This window comes from Crassostrea angulata, chromosome 10 (genome assembly GCF_025612915.1).
Source record: "Crassostrea angulata isolate pt1a10 chromosome 10, ASM2561291v2, whole genome shotgun sequence".
NCBI lineage: Eukaryota > Metazoa > Mollusca > Bivalvia > Ostreida > Ostreidae > Magallana > Magallana angulata.
In genome coordinates, this window is record NC_069120.1 from 8,754,021 (window position 1) to 8,770,894 (window position 16,874).

At 37.4% G+C, this 16,874-nt stretch overlaps 2 protein-coding genes across 2 annotated transcripts; both read right to left on the bottom strand.

Annotated features, from left to right (window-relative positions):
- Positions 1-3,521: 3,521 nt before the first annotated feature.
- LOC128167535 (uncharacterized) lies at positions 3,522-4,755 on the bottom strand. Its single transcript, XM_052833321.1, has one exon. It carries the CDS (start codon positions 4,746-4,748, stop codon positions 3,834-3,836), a length of 915 nt encoding a protein of 304 aa, XP_052689281.1. The 5' UTR covers positions 4,749-4,755; the 3' UTR covers positions 3,522-3,833.
- Positions 4,756-6,950: 2,195 nt separating this feature from the next.
- LOC128164869 (uncharacterized) lies at positions 6,951-11,270 on the bottom strand. The gene has a single exon (XM_052828923.1). It carries the CDS (start codon positions 11,268-11,270, stop codon positions 6,951-6,953), a length of 4,320 nt encoding a protein of 1,439 aa, XP_052684883.1.
- Between the last annotated feature and the right edge of the window lie 5,604 nt (positions 11,271-16,874).

Genomic DNA, 16,874 nt, shown 5'->3' on the forward strand with positions numbered 1-16,874 from the left:
AACCCATTATTACATGCACCAGCCTGTAGCATCCCCTCACTGGAGTGAGGTGGATGTGGCCCCACCTATACCCAGTGTAGGCCCCACTATACAAAAAAATCCCAATTTTACATTGTAACCACATGGCACAGTTAACTGTAATAACTTTGCCTTTTATAAACCATATTGAATGATTTAATTTATATACTATCCCCTAGCTTTGAAAGCAAGTGGGGGGAGACACCCAGGTTTTGGAGCAGAAAGTGTCAACACATACCACTGCGGACTCCCCAGTCCCGCCACAGACATTGGGACAATGTCCCCCACAAAACCCTTGATAACATTAATATTATATATGTAAAACTAATACATATACATGTAATAATTTGTGTAGATGCTGGTAAAATAAAAGAAGCAAAATTTGTTGGAGACTGGTTAATATTTATATTTGCCTTAGGTTGTACATGAAATTGCAAAAGCAGGAAACAATGGACAATACCAAGTATGGCAGCACATTATGCTTTGAAGTTAACTAAAAATTTTTGGGCCAAAGCATTGGTCCTATCATGGGCGCAAGACAAGCATCAGAACTTTCTGAATACTAACATAAGAACTGTACATATGTGAATGCATGGGATTGTGAACAGTTGCTTTTTAGTTAATCACTGGATACTGGTTCCCTTGTCCATCAATGAAATATTGTAGAGCGCATTGAATATTGTTGAGATATATGTTGTTACCAGTGTTCGACAAGTGTGTACCATCTGAGCGAAACAACTCAAGCTCGGTTGCCTTGATGTTGTGGTCATGGCCGATGTAACAACCCCCCACCTCATCTGCCATGAAATTTTTCATGCACTTGTTAATTCTGACCCGCTTTTTATTGATTTTGTTTCCCATACCCAAAGGGGCAAAATGCCAATATCTTCTAGGTAGGATGGCAGACCAGATGAGGGTTGTTTTTGGCCATAAAGCATGCAATCTATACAATGAACATTGTGCATTTTCAGAAAAAACTTTAGAGGTCATTTGATCTTTGGTTAGGTCATTTGAACCGAGGTGAATGATGAAGAAATCTGGTGGAGTCTGGTATTTTGACATTGATGTTACCGTCTTGTCGAAATCCTCCCATTGTAGTCCGCGAATACCTTTCCACTGAATGGTTACAGGTGGTTGCAGGTTAAGGGTTTCCCCCCCCCCCCCGGTCTATCCACTGCTGCAATTTCAGCCCAATAGGGGATTGAGGACCCCACAATCCAGGCTGACAAATCTAAACAGGCTTTGTTAAAATTAGCGTTGAGTCCTACTGGTGTATGTGTTGAGTGTGTGTATGTAGTGTAGTCAAAAATACAGTGGTGCTAGATAAATTGGGAAAGTAACTGGAAAACCTAATGCGAGTTATGTGGGCGGATGTAAGTAAGAAAGGAATTAGATCTCCATCTCCCCAGTTCTTGAATTTTTTCATTAGAAAAACCCTGATTTGCCAATTCAGTAGCCATGCCTATGCGAAAACTGTGAGACTTGTAGTGACCTTTGATCTGTAAAAAAGAAAGTGACTTGTCCAAAACTGCCTGAAATTGGGAACGTGTAACTGGTGAGCCATCAATGTGAACAAATAAGGTGGGTTTTCTCGGTGGTCTAGCTTGGAGGAATGGAATGATTGTTGATGATGGACAGAAATGAGTTTGAGGTAGCTGTTGAATATGCACAACCGAGCTCCTGCCTGTTTGGTCGGTCTTTGATGAGCTGATAGTAATGAAAAACTGACCCAACTGATTTTGAGAAATGTGATTTGCTTGCAAGGCCAGAACTTCACTTACTCGTAATAAGCCAAAAAAGGTAACAGTGTATGTTGCCGCAAAAAGTAATGACTCATAGGGTGAGCGGCATACTGACTTGAGGGAATGGATAATTTTTGTAAATAATTGGATTGAAATGGGGAGTCGAATGTCCTTGTTGACAACAACTGACCGCCGGACACCCTCAAGAGACTTGGTAACTATGAAATGCCTAGTGTTATCTAAAGCACCCAAAATTTTGTGATGGTAGGACATTGCACTTATATATAGACATATAATTCTGTATGATAAATTGTTGATTGATAAATAAGCAATGAAATGTATGAGTTGGTTTGTAGGTACAGGCCAGATTTGGGCCAAGTCATACTGGGCCCTAAACTGATGGAACTTTGCTAAAGCGGTGTTGTAAGACTGGTGGGTATTTGGGGCCAAAGATCTGTACAGAAGTCTTGATGCTTCCTGCTCCAAATGTTCCAAATGTGAGGTGGTAGAGGTGTGGGCCAATGGTCCGCCTCCGGTGCAAGACTTCGGAATCTGGCCCTCTGTGAACGAGATAAGGCATCTGCAATGCAATTTGCTTTTGTGTGTATATAGGTTGCTTTGATTTGAATATTGTGTCTTAGTAACAGAAGAACAAGTTTTCTAACAACATACATGACCTTATCGGACTTGGAAGTTAGTGTATTGAGCACCTGGACTACTGCAGTGTTGTCAATGTGAAAAAGGATTCTAGTGTTTTGTAGACTCTGATGCCATATAGTAATTGTTACTAGGACTGGAAAAATTTCGAGAAGAGTCATATCCCTGGTAAGACCGTGTAAAAACCAAGAGTGAGGCCATGTTCCATGTGCCCACCTACCACCGAAATAGATACCAAAACCCCCATTCTTACCCCCTGCACTGTCTGTGAAGAGCTGTATGGATTGACTATCCAAAAATTGGGTTCTTATAACAGAAACACCATTATAAGATTGAAGGAAAATTTGCCAAATGCGCAAGTCTTGCTTGATATTGTTGTTAAGCCTGATTCTGTGATGGGGTTTTGAAATTCCAATAGTTGCATTTATGAGGCGTCTGCAGAAGGCCCGTCCAGGAGCTACCACCTTACAAGCAAAATTGAGTAATCCAATGAGTGACTGGAGTTCTTGAAGAGTAACTTTTTTTGCTGATAGAAAGGAATTGATAACTGACTTTAACTTGTCTAATTTGTCTGAGGGCAGAGACATGGTCATGTCATTGGTGTCAAAAGTAATGCCAAGAAAAATAAGATTTGTAGTTGGTTCTACAGTTTTTTCTAAAGCAATAGGAACCCCCAGTTCGTGGCAGAGTGACTTGAACTTGTCAAGTGTGTGTTGAAAGAACACATCTTGTCTGGGTCCGCAGAAGAGAAAATCATCTAGGTAATGTAAAATATGGTTGTTGCCTGTGTGTTGTTGAGTGAGCCAATGCAAAAAATGAGCAAATTTTTCCCACAGTGCACAACTGATCGACGAACCAAATGGGACCATTTTGTCAAAATAAAAATAACCTTCTAACTGAAAACCCAACAAGTCGAAATCACCTGGAGCGATAGGTAAGAGTCTAAATGCGGACTTAATATCTGACTTGGCCATAAGAGAGCCCTCCCCTAACTTTGAAATCATGTCTGCTGCTTCATCGATACTAGAATATTTGACAGAGCATGCAGTGGGGTCAATGAAAGAATTTATGGAATCCTCGTTAGGATATGACAAATGATGTATGAGGCGCATATCCCCATCCTTCTTTGGTACTAGCCCAAGGGGCGAAACTTGAAGATTTACAAAAGGGGGTTGTGGAAAGGGACCAGCTACTCTATTGAGTTGTAACTCTTTGTTGATTTTTTCAAGTGCTATGGGCAAATGTTTATACAAACTTGGTAAATTTTTACTTATTCGAGCTTTCCTACGACCCAGATATTGAAGCCTGAAACCAAAACAGAAACCATTGAGCAAGAATTTTGCATGATCATAACCCTGTAAGTGTTTTTGTAGTGCCTGAATTTTTACGGGAGTGTGTCCTAATGTATACAAATGTTTATTTTCGTGCACAAGTAACTCTGGGGTGTTTTCCTCCGCAATGGCTGCAAGCATGGTTGAAGCGGCATCTAGGGAAGAAAGTGCAGAATTTACCCCTATTGTAAGTATTGCAAGTTTGTTTAAACTCAGCTTGTTTTGGGATTGGAGAAGACCCATGTGTTATAGGTTTGTTGTATTGTTGAAATTGAGAATCGGAACCTTGCTGTGACATGAAATTGGTAGATTGATTTGTGACATACAGAAGCCAGAATTCATTATGTATATCACCCCAAGACATAGCTGGGTTGGACACCTTGCGCAGACGGAATTGTTCATCATATTTGTACCAATGATGTGAGCGACTGGCAGCTATTCTGATATCGCGCAGATATTTAAGCATTTGTTGCGCTAAAGCAGGGTTGTGTTCAAACATAATGCTCATGTATATCATGAAAGCGGATGTCCACTTTTCAATACTCAACTGTGAGTTTTGTTTACGTTTAACTATACAGAGGCGGCCATTTTTAAACTGTACTTCGCCTTGAGAGTCAAAATCTTCCAATTCGGTGGCCGACTTTAGCAACAGAGACATATCAATAAATTCCCCCTCCCAGATTTTTAATTTTAACTTTATTGGTACATGAGATGCAATGCCGTCTGAGGCAGATGTCTGTTGATATGGCAAGCCTACTAAATGTTGAACAAATTCGCACTCACCCGAGTTGTTGTTGACTTCGGGCTGAACCACTGGGGGGAACTGGTCCTGAGCCCGTGCCTGGGGTGGTGGTAAAACCTCCACTGGGGCCTGTGGCGGGTCCGCAGCGGGGCCTGTACCTGTTCTAGAATGGCGGGGAACTTTTCTCCCTGGCGCTCGGGCTGGAGTCCCTGTGGGTGCTTTACGCTTTGCTGGCACTGCTTTACGTTTTGGGGGCATAGCGGACGGTGAACAGTCTGGGCGGACTCCGAAAACGGAGTAAACGGAAGTGATTTCTCAAAAGAAAAAATACTCCGAAAAAGGAGTTCGGCGCATGCGCAGTTAATCAAAATATCCCATTTTTACGTGAAAACAGGGCACTCAGGAAAATTGATTGTGCAAAGCGGATTATTCATATGCAGGTCTGAAAATACGTTTAAATGCTTTATAAGACATGTTTCAACAGAATGTATTTGGCAAAAATATACGTTCGTTGGGCAAATCAAATTTTATTTGCTGTCAAAGTTTGTCAATTCTGTTTCCGATGACGAAGCCAATAGAGTGAATAAATTAATGTTTTTTCCATGATTTCACTATTATTAAAGATAATTTATGTGCTAGGGTGTGAAATACACTATTACTGTTAGTTTTTTTTTATCCCGTTTGTAGTCATTACACCGTTCTTTTGATCACGCGCTGACTCGCCAAGTCGGCACTTCTTAAACATGTTAAAACCTTGTATACATCGTAATTTTGTCGTATTTAAAAAAAAACATCATCTATATTAAAGGCTTGAATACTTACATTATTGCAACAATTAATTTTCAATTTCCATACTTCCAAGTCTTAATTTGAAGTCCGATTTTCTTATCTTATAAGTCCTGGTCGACCACGTATGAGTTTTAATATTTGTATGTATTTTTCCTGTTGTTTACCGAAACATTTCCACTTTTTTTAAAAGTATTATTTTAAGATTAATCATTTCTGAGTCGTTTCCATATTTTTTTTCACGCTTCTGAAGGATTTCAATCTATTTTTCAATCACGTTTTTACGGGAAAGGGAGGCAACTCTCCATTATTTACATTAGCTACAAAACGGAAGTTGAGAAAATCGCAATGCATGACGGTGCCAAATACTCCGTTTTCGGAGTTTACTCCTTTTTCGGAGTCCGCCCAGACTGGTGAATGCTTTCCAACACTTGCTGGGAGTTGATGGCAAATATGAAATATAAACTTGTGTATACTTCTGTGAAAAGGCAACACGTGCTCCTTGCTAAAATTCGATGAAAACTGTGGGGTTTTTGCAGGGGCTTCCGGATAAGCCAATGGTTAGCTCGTACAGAGTTTTTTCGGAATATACAGAGTGTCTCAAAATTAATACAGACTATTTGATATAAAAACAAATAATCCTGATTATTTGCACTGCATTTCGATGATTTGTCTCCTAGCATCGATATTCACTATTAAGGTGGCTCGACACACCAATGCATTATTTGATGGATCGATGAAGAATTCTCTTTGAGAAATGATTATTCAAAAATGACACCTATATCGGCCTCTGATTATTTTATATGAATTTTTTTGTATTTTTTTTATAGAAACCGGGAACATCGTTTTAGCTGCGAACAAGATATATTAGAGCTAAAATTTGTTATCAATTAATGCACAATACAATTATCTATAAATATATATCAAAAACGGCCAGATAAACTTTGAAATATTTTTGTAAAAAAATATTTATGAAAATGAAAAAAAAAGGATTGTCACAGATTTTCGAGCGGAATTAACTAAAATTTATATTTACTGTAAGACAAAGACTAAGACAATATTTTTACATTGTTTTTACATATTTAATATAGTTTGAATTGATACACATTGAAAGTAATTGTCCTAGTATGGGAACTGGTAAGGTCCTCCACTGTTGTCTATTGCCACTTGGTCTTGACAAGAATGGACTGGTGAGGTCCTCCAATAGACAATGTTCTCTACTGGCCACTTGGTCTACACAAGACGTCACCAATACTCGGCCACCATCGATGAAAGTGGTTTACACAAAAGATGGAACAAGGGACCTCAGAAAAAACCAGTACCAGGTTCACTTCAGAGTTAGCACACAGCTATTTCTATTAACAAAATACATAGTGACTGGATGGTATGCACGAGAGAAGTATAAGTGCGTCCTTCCCTCTGGACTGCCGCGTCCAAACTGATACTGCACGGACTGGTGGGTTTAAAGCCCGGTGAACTGAGGTTCAATATGGGTATTTACAAATACGTAAGACTAAAATACTAAGGGGCTCACCACGGGATATGTGGTTAAGTTAAAATACGAAACTAAATATATACAATGATGAATTTTAATGTGACATTACCTCCCTTTTTAGAGAAGTACGAAGTACTGAAAAACCCATTAAAATTTTAAAATACTGAAAGTAAACATATTTACATCAAACGACTTAGGTAGTCTGCACCCACATTGTCTTTACCTTTAATTGCATGTATAGTAAACCTGTAAGGTTGCAAACTAAGCGCCCAGCGCATAAGTCTAGGGTTAGTGACCTTAGCCTTATTTAAGTACACAAGTGGGCTATGATCTGTCTCTAAAATGAACTCATGTCCATACAAATACTTCTGGAATTTCTGAATTGCCCATACAAATGCCAAGCACTCTTTCTCAACAGTTGCATACTTGCACTCACTATCTCTTAGCTTTCTACTAGCATAAGCAATTGGGAGTTTCTGACCAAGTTCTTCTTGTAAAAGAACTGCACCTAGACCTCTGTCTGAAGCGTCCGTCTGTAGAATGAAAGTCTCCTTGATATCAGGAAGTTTCAATATGGGACACTTAGTAAGTGAAGCTTTTAACGTCTGAAATGCTAAATTGTGAGCATCTTCCCATTTCAACTTAGTGGGTAAACCTTTTTTGGTCAAGTCAGTCAATGGTGACGCGATTTGAGCAAAATTGGGCACAAATTTCCGGTAAAACCCCACTAAACCAAGGAATGACCTTAACTGTTTTTTCGTAACAGGGATAGGGGCATTACATATAGCTTCAACCTTGTCAAAGTCTGGCTTCAACTCCTCATTACCCACTACATGTCCGAGACAGTCAATATTATAATAGGCCAGTGAACATTTACCTGGTTTTGCTGTCAGACCTGCTGTCCGCAATCGCTGAAAAAGCTCATCTAATACAACAAAATGATGATCTAGAGACTTTGTGTACACCAAAATGTCATCTATGAAATTGTCTACATTCTCCATTCCATGCAAGACTTTGCGCATTAATCTTGAAAATGTGGCCGGAGCCGTAACTAACCCAAAGGGCATGACCCTGAACTGAAACAAACCCTTACCTGTTCTAAAGGCTGTTTTTGGTTTTGAATCATCTGTTAACTTAACCTGCCAGTACCCTTTTGATAGATCAATTTTTGAAAAGAATTTATGTCCTGCAAGTTTGGAAAACATTTCATCAGCATCTGGCATTGGCTCTGAATCAAATATGGTCTGATTATTTAACAGGCGAAAATCTATACAGAACCTGTTTGTTCCATCTTTCTTGGGCACGATAACAACTGGGGAACAATACGGGGAGTCAGAAGATTCAATAATGTTCATCTTCAACATGTCACTCACCTCTTTGTTTACTGTTTCCTCCATTGAATATGGTATCTGACGATTTTTGACATGAATCGGTTTGGCACTTGTCGTTCTAATTTCATGTTCAAGTACACTTGTGATACCAGGACTGTCTTGAAAAACATCATCAAACTTAAAAAGCAACTTCATCAATCTGTCCTTGCTCTCTAATGACAATGATGGGTTAATGTTTACTGTGCTTACACTAACCTGTGATTGAGGGTACTCATCTAACTGTCCATCTTGGTCCTCATCATCTACGCAATCAACTACTGCTGCGTTCACTAAACCAAGAACACCTGCATCTTCCGTCACTGAAGCAACATCTGAAATTGGTCTCTCAATGTACTTTTTTAAAAGATTTATATGAAAGGTTTTTGTCTTACCTTGCATATCTAACTGATAATCAACTCTGTTGACTTTCTTTGTGACCACAAATGGTCCTTTCCACTGAAGCAATAATTTGTTATTGTCAGTCGGTAAAAGAACAAGAGCTTTATCTCCTACCTTTAGACTTCTAGTTCTAGTTTTCCTGTCATAGTGTTTCTTGTATCTGGTAGACGACTTTTCCAGACTCTCTTTCGCAAGTTCAGCCATAGACTGGAGTCTGTCCTTGAGATCTAACACATATTGGTATGTTGTCTTGACGTTTGGATCTGGTATGTCGTTTGTCCACAACTCCTTCAATATGGAAATAGGTCCACGAACTGATCTACCATATACCAACTCAAAGGGTGAGAATCCAAGACTCTCCTGTGGCACTTCTCGGTAGGCAAACAGCACAGCACTTAGGTACTTGTCCCAATCTTTTGGTTGCTCGGAACAGAGTCGCTTCAACATCTGCTTTAAGGTCCCGTTGAATCGTTCCACCAACCCATTACAGCTAGGATGATACGGGGTTGTTGTCCGCTGACTAAGAGAAATAAGGCGACTTACCTCTGACATTAATGCGGAAGTAAACTGAGCTCCCATATCTGTCAACATTTCACGAGGTATACCAATTCTCGAGAACATTTCAAATAGAGCCTCTGCAATTCTCTCTGTTTCGATGCTGGGAAGTGCTATGGCTTCAGGATAGCGAGTAGCATAATCCACTAAAGTGAGAATATAGCGATTACCTTTGTCTGTGATTGGAGAAAGAGGGCCCACCAGGTCAACAGCAACTCTCTGGAACGGTTCGTCTATGAGTGGCATTCGTTCAAGAGGTACTTTCTTAATCTTACCTTTGTGAACTGTGCGCTGACAAATGTCACAAGACTGGCAAAATCTTCGCACATCACTCTGGATTCCTGGCCACCAGAATTCTGACGTTACTCTCGCTAAAGTACGCTGTGTTCCTAAATGACCTGCTAGTAGTGAATCATGTGCAAGTTTCATTACCTGGTTTCGGAATTTATCGGGAACAACTAATTGAGAATAAGTCTTTTCCCTATCTCCCACATGAGTACTGTACTGTCTAAACATAAGGTCGTTTTTCTTAAACCAACTCACTTTACCATTTTTCTTAACCTGAGAGAGATTGTTCTCTACATTTTCACGTACCTTTTTCAAAGAATGATCATCCTCCTGCGCATCCCTAATTGTCATCGGATTGATATCTTCAGTAATCATGTCTGGAACCTTAAGTTGAGGATATGGTTTACTCTTGTCACGTTTCTGTTGCCTAGTCTCAACAGCATTTACCTGCCAATCTGGATCTGGTTGATCTGCTGGTTTGGCATCTGGAACGTTACCAACTATCAAGTCGTACACAGGATTCTCCATACACCATACCTCATACTGACCTTTCAGAAATGGCGTATCGATGGACACATCGGCAATCGGGACAGATACCTTAGATCCATCTGCTAAAATACAAGTCTGTTTCTTACCAACTATAAGGTTTTCCTCCTGTATCTTGCTCATTTTAACAACAATACCACTACACCCAGTATCTCTTAGTACCGTCACAGGGACATTGTTAACATACCCTGCAGATAAAGGCATGTTAAAAGACGAGTTCTTCTGACAAGATGATGACATTGTCATTGGAGAAGAAGATACTCTGGAATCTACAATAGAATCAGTAGGCATTGTGCTAACAAAACAAACCTTTTGCTCTGAGGATCCAGCGTCTTGCACTGCATTAGAAACGTTATTAAACGATGTTCTAGACTTACATTCTGGTGCAATGTGTCCGTACCTATGACATTTGTAACACTTACGCTCTGTCTTTGGAATGAACCTTTTCTTATCATTAGGTACATGCTTGTTCTCACCTACATCTGTTTTCTTCACCTGATCAACTTTTTTTGCTAAAGGCATCTTACCCTTACCCGTAGCTTGGAGTGCATTCAGGTCACGAGCATCTTTATACTGATCAGCCAAGTTTGCCATTCTTGTCAAATTCTCGGGTAATCTTTCCTTTAAAAATAGTTTCAAATCTTGACTACACACATGTAAAAATTGATCGCGTAACATAAGATCATACAAGTCTTCAAATGATTTGGAAACCTTTGCCATTTCAATCCACCTATCAAAATAACTACTCAACCGAACAGCAAACTGGGAAAATGTTTCACTAGGATCTGGCCTACATGATCGAAATTTCTTTTTAAAACCGTCATCTGTCAATTCAAAGCGTCTGAGTAATGCTGTCTTTAGGGTATTGTAGTCAAGGGCGTCAGTTTTGGGCATCAACGCATAAACATCTAAAGCTTTCCCCTTTAATAAAGCACTAAGATTTATTGCCCAATCCGATCTATCCCAACGCTGAGCTTCAGCGTACCTTTCAAATCTTAAAAGATAACTATCCATCTCATCGTGAGAATCGTCAAAGAAAGGGAGTTTGGGAATCTTAGCGGACACATGACTATCGTAAGATTTTGACTCACTTGCAATATAAGAGTGTTGCTCTAATTTCATTTTCTCAATGTCAATCTTCACTTTCTCTCTCTCTAGCTCAAAATTATATTTCTCTCTCTCAGCGTCCGCTTGAGCATGCATCTTAATCTTTTCCAACTCTCTCTGAGCTTGTCTCTCATCTCTTCTAATAGCTTGCTGTTCTTTAATAAAATCTGCCAGAGCAGTATCCTTAAGACCTAATCCCTCACCAAATGCTTTTAACTCATTCAAATCATCCATGTTTGACATGAAACTATCGGTGCAAGAATAAATTAACTTGAACCTCACTTCACATGTGACTAACTCAAAACCACCAGTAGCTATGATACACAATACATCGCGAAAACAAATACATCCAGTTTCACGAAACACAAAATAGCTTACTACTCTGCAGTTACCAGAAGGTTCCGACTTACTGAGACAGGTCCAACTCTGGTTAGCATTTTTCCAAGGTCCCAAACAACCAGTACACGGCTGATTTTGTACAACACAGAACACACACAAAAGGCCAATGGTACACACAAACTGAAACAACATAAAGAACAATGAACATGAATAACATGGAACAAAACAAAACGGTCAACAAACAAATTGAACACTCCGTAGTTTTTTTTTCAGAAAAACTTTACAATTTTTTTTTTTAATACAAAGATATTGGGGAATGTATCCCACTTCTGACACCAATTTGTCACAGATTTTCGAGCGGAATTAACTAAAATTTATATTTACTGTAAGACAAAGACTAAGACAATATTTTTACATTGTTTTTACATATTTAATATAGTTTGAATTGATACACATTGAAAGTAATTGTCCTAGTATGGGAACTGGTAAGGTCCTCCACTGTTGTCTATTGCCACTTGGTCTTGACAAGAATGGACTGGTGAGGTCCTCCAATAGACAATGTTCTCTACTGGCCACTTGGTCTACACAAGACGTCACCAATACTCGGCCACCATCGATGAAAGTGGTTTACACAAAAGATGGAACAAGGGACCTTAGAAAAAACCAGTACCAGGTTCACTTCAGAGTTAGCACACAGCTATCTCTATTAACAAAATACATAGTGACTGGATGGTATGCACGAGAGAAGTATAAGTGCGTCCTTCCCTCTGGACTGCCGCGTCCAAACTGATACTGCACGGACTGGTGGGTTTAAAGCCCGGTGAACTGAGGTTCAATATGGGTATTTACAAATACGTAAGACTAAAATACTAAGGGGCTCACCACGGGATATGTGGTTAAGTTAAAATACGAAACTAAATATATACAATGATGAATTTTAATGTGACAAGGATAGTAGATATTTTTTAACTCTATGGATAAAAACTGCAGATAAACTGTTACTCGCATTTTAACAATTGCTGTACAATCATATTTCAACAAGAAATTGAAACCAAATAGTGAAATTAAAGTATAAATGGAAAATCACATAAAGTTAGAATGAATCAGAATTTTGCAAAAATTTCAGGTTGTATAGCTGTAAAATGGTTTCGTCATTTTCTAACTTTATAATTTATATAAATTACAGAGAAAAAACTGCAGTTTATTTGTAAAATTTCAATTTTAAAATAATTCTGATCGGGATCAGTTTTTTTTTCAATCGGGATCGGTTCAAATTTGATAAATAGCAATTTTTCCAAAATTTCGCATTTTCGTTTCAATTTCTTTGTAAAATATCATTGTTTAGTAAATAGTTTATGTGACTATATGTTATTTTTAAAATTTTATCCATAGGTTAAAAAGATATTAAAGAATTACAATTTTGATTTTCAGAAATATTTTTTTAATTAAAAAATTAAACACTTGACCAAACGATCTTTGGCATGCATTTATTTATGATTATATTACACATTAATTGACAACAAGTTTTAAGCTCTAATATATTCTGTTTGTCTGCAAAACAGTTTTTCCTATTTCACTGAAAAAATACAAAAAAATTCGTATAAAATAACTGAAAGCCGATATTGATCTCTGTTTTGTGGAATCATGTTTCAAAAAAGATTCTCTATCGATCCATAAAATAAAATTTTGGTGTGTCGAGGAACCTTAAACATGCTTTGTGACGTATTCAATAAATATTGACAAGTATTCTAATAGCGGCAATTCAAACTGTTACAGAACAGCTGCTTTGAGAAAGGATAGCTCTTTAAGGTTTGTGTTTAAGTAAACCTACATGTTCTGAAAGTAAACAAAAATGACTAGTACAATCGATTTCAAACAGGTGGTAAAATTTCTCTTCTGGATGAAATGTTTTACGCCTGTCATTGAACAATAGCATTGCAAAAGGTAACGCCCACCGATCCCGAAGAAAGCAAAAACAATTGACTGTGTTCACCCACCGGAACGTGTTCAATACACAAACTCAATACAAAGTTCGATTTACGTCTCAATGTCATAATTGCACCCAAATCCCGTCAGCCACGTGACCGATCAAAATGATCTCCCCTTGAAGACAGGAAAACTTAATTTAAGACTTCGATATTTTCTGTTATTACTTTTCTGGTTGATAAAAAAAAAGACGTGTGTGTATCATGTAAGCCACTTAATTTCAATAAACTAACAGGTAGTTACTTAATATATATATTATACGAATTTTGTTTTATTCAGTATTCCTTTAAAATGTTAACTAATACAATACATGAAAAATGGGATTAAAAGAAGTATCCATTGATTCGAGTTATATTTCATTTCAAAATTCTCTCTCTCTCTCTCTCTCTCTCTCTCTCTCTCTCTCTCTCTCTCTCTCTCGTAATGGCTACCAAAGATTGCTTTTAAAATTGCAAGTTTTACGTTAATCACCTATTTACAAAATGCAATGTCTAAAAATAAAATGTACGACATTGAATTTAACTTTTGCCAAGATTTTTCATTATTTTAAGGGGATTCAGTTTTTTCTTAATTTGATCAAATTGAATGAGACATATCCATTCATCGGCAACAAATTAAGAAAGCGCAATTACACTTTAATTTAAAAATGACTTATGGGAAAAGATATAATTTCCGGGTAGCGCTTTGATCTGAGTACGATCCCCGTGATCAGTAGTGGTTGTACGTGAGAGGGTATGGTGGTCGCCCAATCGAACACGTGGGTTTTCTCCGGGTACTCTGGCTTCCTCTCAATTTTATACACCGAGTGGACTAGAAAACGTCTTCAGTTTCTTATACGTTCCAGTGGGTGAACACAGTCAATCGTATTTGCTTTCTTCGGGATCGTTGGGCGTTACCTTTTGCAATGCTATTGTTCAATGACAGGCGTAAAACTTTTCACCCAGAAGAGAAATTTTACCACCTGTTTGAAATCGATTGCAGTCATCAGAGATATTTCAGCAAAAAAGGAAGCATTCTTATTGATGACACTTGAAAAGAGTGTAGTCAAATACCGTCACTAAGAATATTTCCCTACAGGACGTATAACATAGCGGCCCTGTCATTCTTCAGGCAACTGATAATGTTATCCAAGGGGAACTGTTACTCATTGGTCTTGTCAGCATTCGGGAAGAGCTTGTTAAGCCAAAGGAAGTTATACAAATATGTCCTTTTTCGGGAAGTAAATGTCTACCCAAAGGAAGTTATACAATTTTGTCAATCTTCGGGAAGTCAATGTTAAGCCTTATGTTTGCTGATTAAGTGCATGCAAAAATAAGTAATAAAAATTCAAATACTTTACAATATTAATTTTTTTGTTATTCTACCGAGGGGCCATATGGTATAATTTCCTTTGAACGCCCATATAAAGTTATTGTTGCTCAGGTGAACGATGTAGCCACATGGGCCTCTTGTTTAAGTGTTAACCAAAGGTACATAACATTTCTTTAATTTCTAATGACTATATGATATAAAAGTCGCGGTTTTTTGTTTGTTTGGTTTTTTTGTTTTTGTTTTTTTAGCACCTATCATCAGTTCGAAGTTCCTCCAAGAAGCTATCGAATTTCCTCCCAAACGTTTACCAATCCCGATGGAAAGTTGGTTCACGCATGCGCACATCCTGGTTATAATGACTGATTTTGTCATATAAAATATCATATTTATATTTTTCAAATGTCCTTTACTGTGATAAAATTACAAATCAATTTTGAAACCTATAGCCCAATAATTTTTAAAAAATGAGCGAAACAAAATGGGCGTGTCCTACAGCATAACCGAGAAACGGTATTTGCTGCAATAATACATAACATGTGCTATGCATGAAAAACCCTAGTGGTTTTAAAATGTCTTTTTGAAGTGTAGAAATTGGAAATAATATAAATATAAGCAAAAAGGCATCATTCTTTGAATATTATTAGGTGATAATTTCGGTCGGTGCGTGCATATCAAATCTATCATAAAGCCCTTCAAGTTTGATTTGAACACGAACCGACCAAAATAAATATGAATAATGAACATAAATCTGTCCATTCAAGCGTTTAAAGATATCGTATTCATCGGTAAAAGGCGATTAGAATAGCAAATTTCAAAATCGTTTAAAAAGAAATCTGTAACAAAATAATTACGGATACAACGTTCTTAATCTACGATACTTCAAATAACTAGATACGTCAAAACATCAGACCTATATCAATCATTTTTGCTGTAAAATCGAATTTATTCCGTATTTTGTATAGCTTTGTAAGGTAATTTCCCTCGTGTTGACCTCGTGACGTCACTGAAGCCTCGTTATCGCCTAATTTCATTTTCTCTTGATAAGATTTCTAAAAGCAGGTAAAAATAGGCACTATGAAGAGGCGTAACTTCATTATTTTTGCATCGATTTCGGTGCGGTTTAGCATTAAATTCTGGTAAATAAATTCTATGACATAAGTTTGACATTGGCTGGGCTGCAAGTGCCATTTAATAAATCAGCATGATCATTGATTAATAACATTGACTTAACAATGTTTGGGAATTTTGCGCAGAAACCCGTCGAAACAAATATGTATATCCTTCATGGTATTTTTGGTGAAAATGCGTTGCTACATATATAGCAGTTCTTAAATATTTTGTTTCTATCTATGTAAGAATTCTAGCAAAGCCGAAAAAGTAAGGTGTCTTTTGGTGTTACATCTGTTACCATGGTTACAGCAACAGCCGTGACAATATGTTCCTCCACTTTTGTTTTTACGCCAGTTTACTTCATTTACCATTTCGCCGATTAACGCCGATCAATTGAGCGGCGCATTTCGTCGTACGCCGCTATGGAACAAATGAAGTCCGCCCCGTTTAATCTGTTCCCCAAAACATAAAATTTGTTACCACTAATTGAATGAAAATATGTTATAACCGATTTTATAAAACCGAAATTACTAATTAAAACTTTGAAATAACGAATTCAAGAATTCGTTATTTCAAATTTAATTGTAAGTAATATAGGTAAGGAACATACAACACACACAAGGACAAATAACACTGTAAACGTTTTGAATTGCTCCTATTTAAAAGGAGTATTGTCAATATTTTAAATTCAGTTTCGTTTCATAGGTGCAAATTTGATTAGAAACATTAAATTCTAGTCAATGCTTACTTAGTATTGATTTAAAAATCAATAATCTATTCGTACTTATATACATCTATCTTAAGGGAATAAATGTTTAATTTAGAATTATAGCATGTTTTTTGATTACTAGTATTGTGTTTTTATCATTTATCGGGGTATACTAGTACCCATCTTTAATTCTTCATACTTTAGGTGAAATTCGTTCACGAGTTGTAATGTATAGTTCTTATGTTTAATAAGGTACATGTAAGCCCATTATTTATCAAATAAATTTAATCTTGATTTATTTAGAAATAGGAACAGTTATTGAACAATAAGTATTTTTTAAGTTAAACGCACATGTACAAATATTTCGAAAAAAAGTGAACGTT

Bases quoted from the DNA above. Each gene is read 5' to 3' on its own strand.
- LOC128164869 (XM_052828923.1), bottom strand. From the start codon at position 11,270: ATGGATGATTTGAATGAGTTAAAAGCATTTGGTGAGGGATTAGGTCTT.
- LOC128167535 (XM_052833321.1), bottom strand. From the start codon at position 4,748: ATGCCCCCAAAACGTAAAGCAGTGCCAGCAAAGCGTAAAGCACCCACA.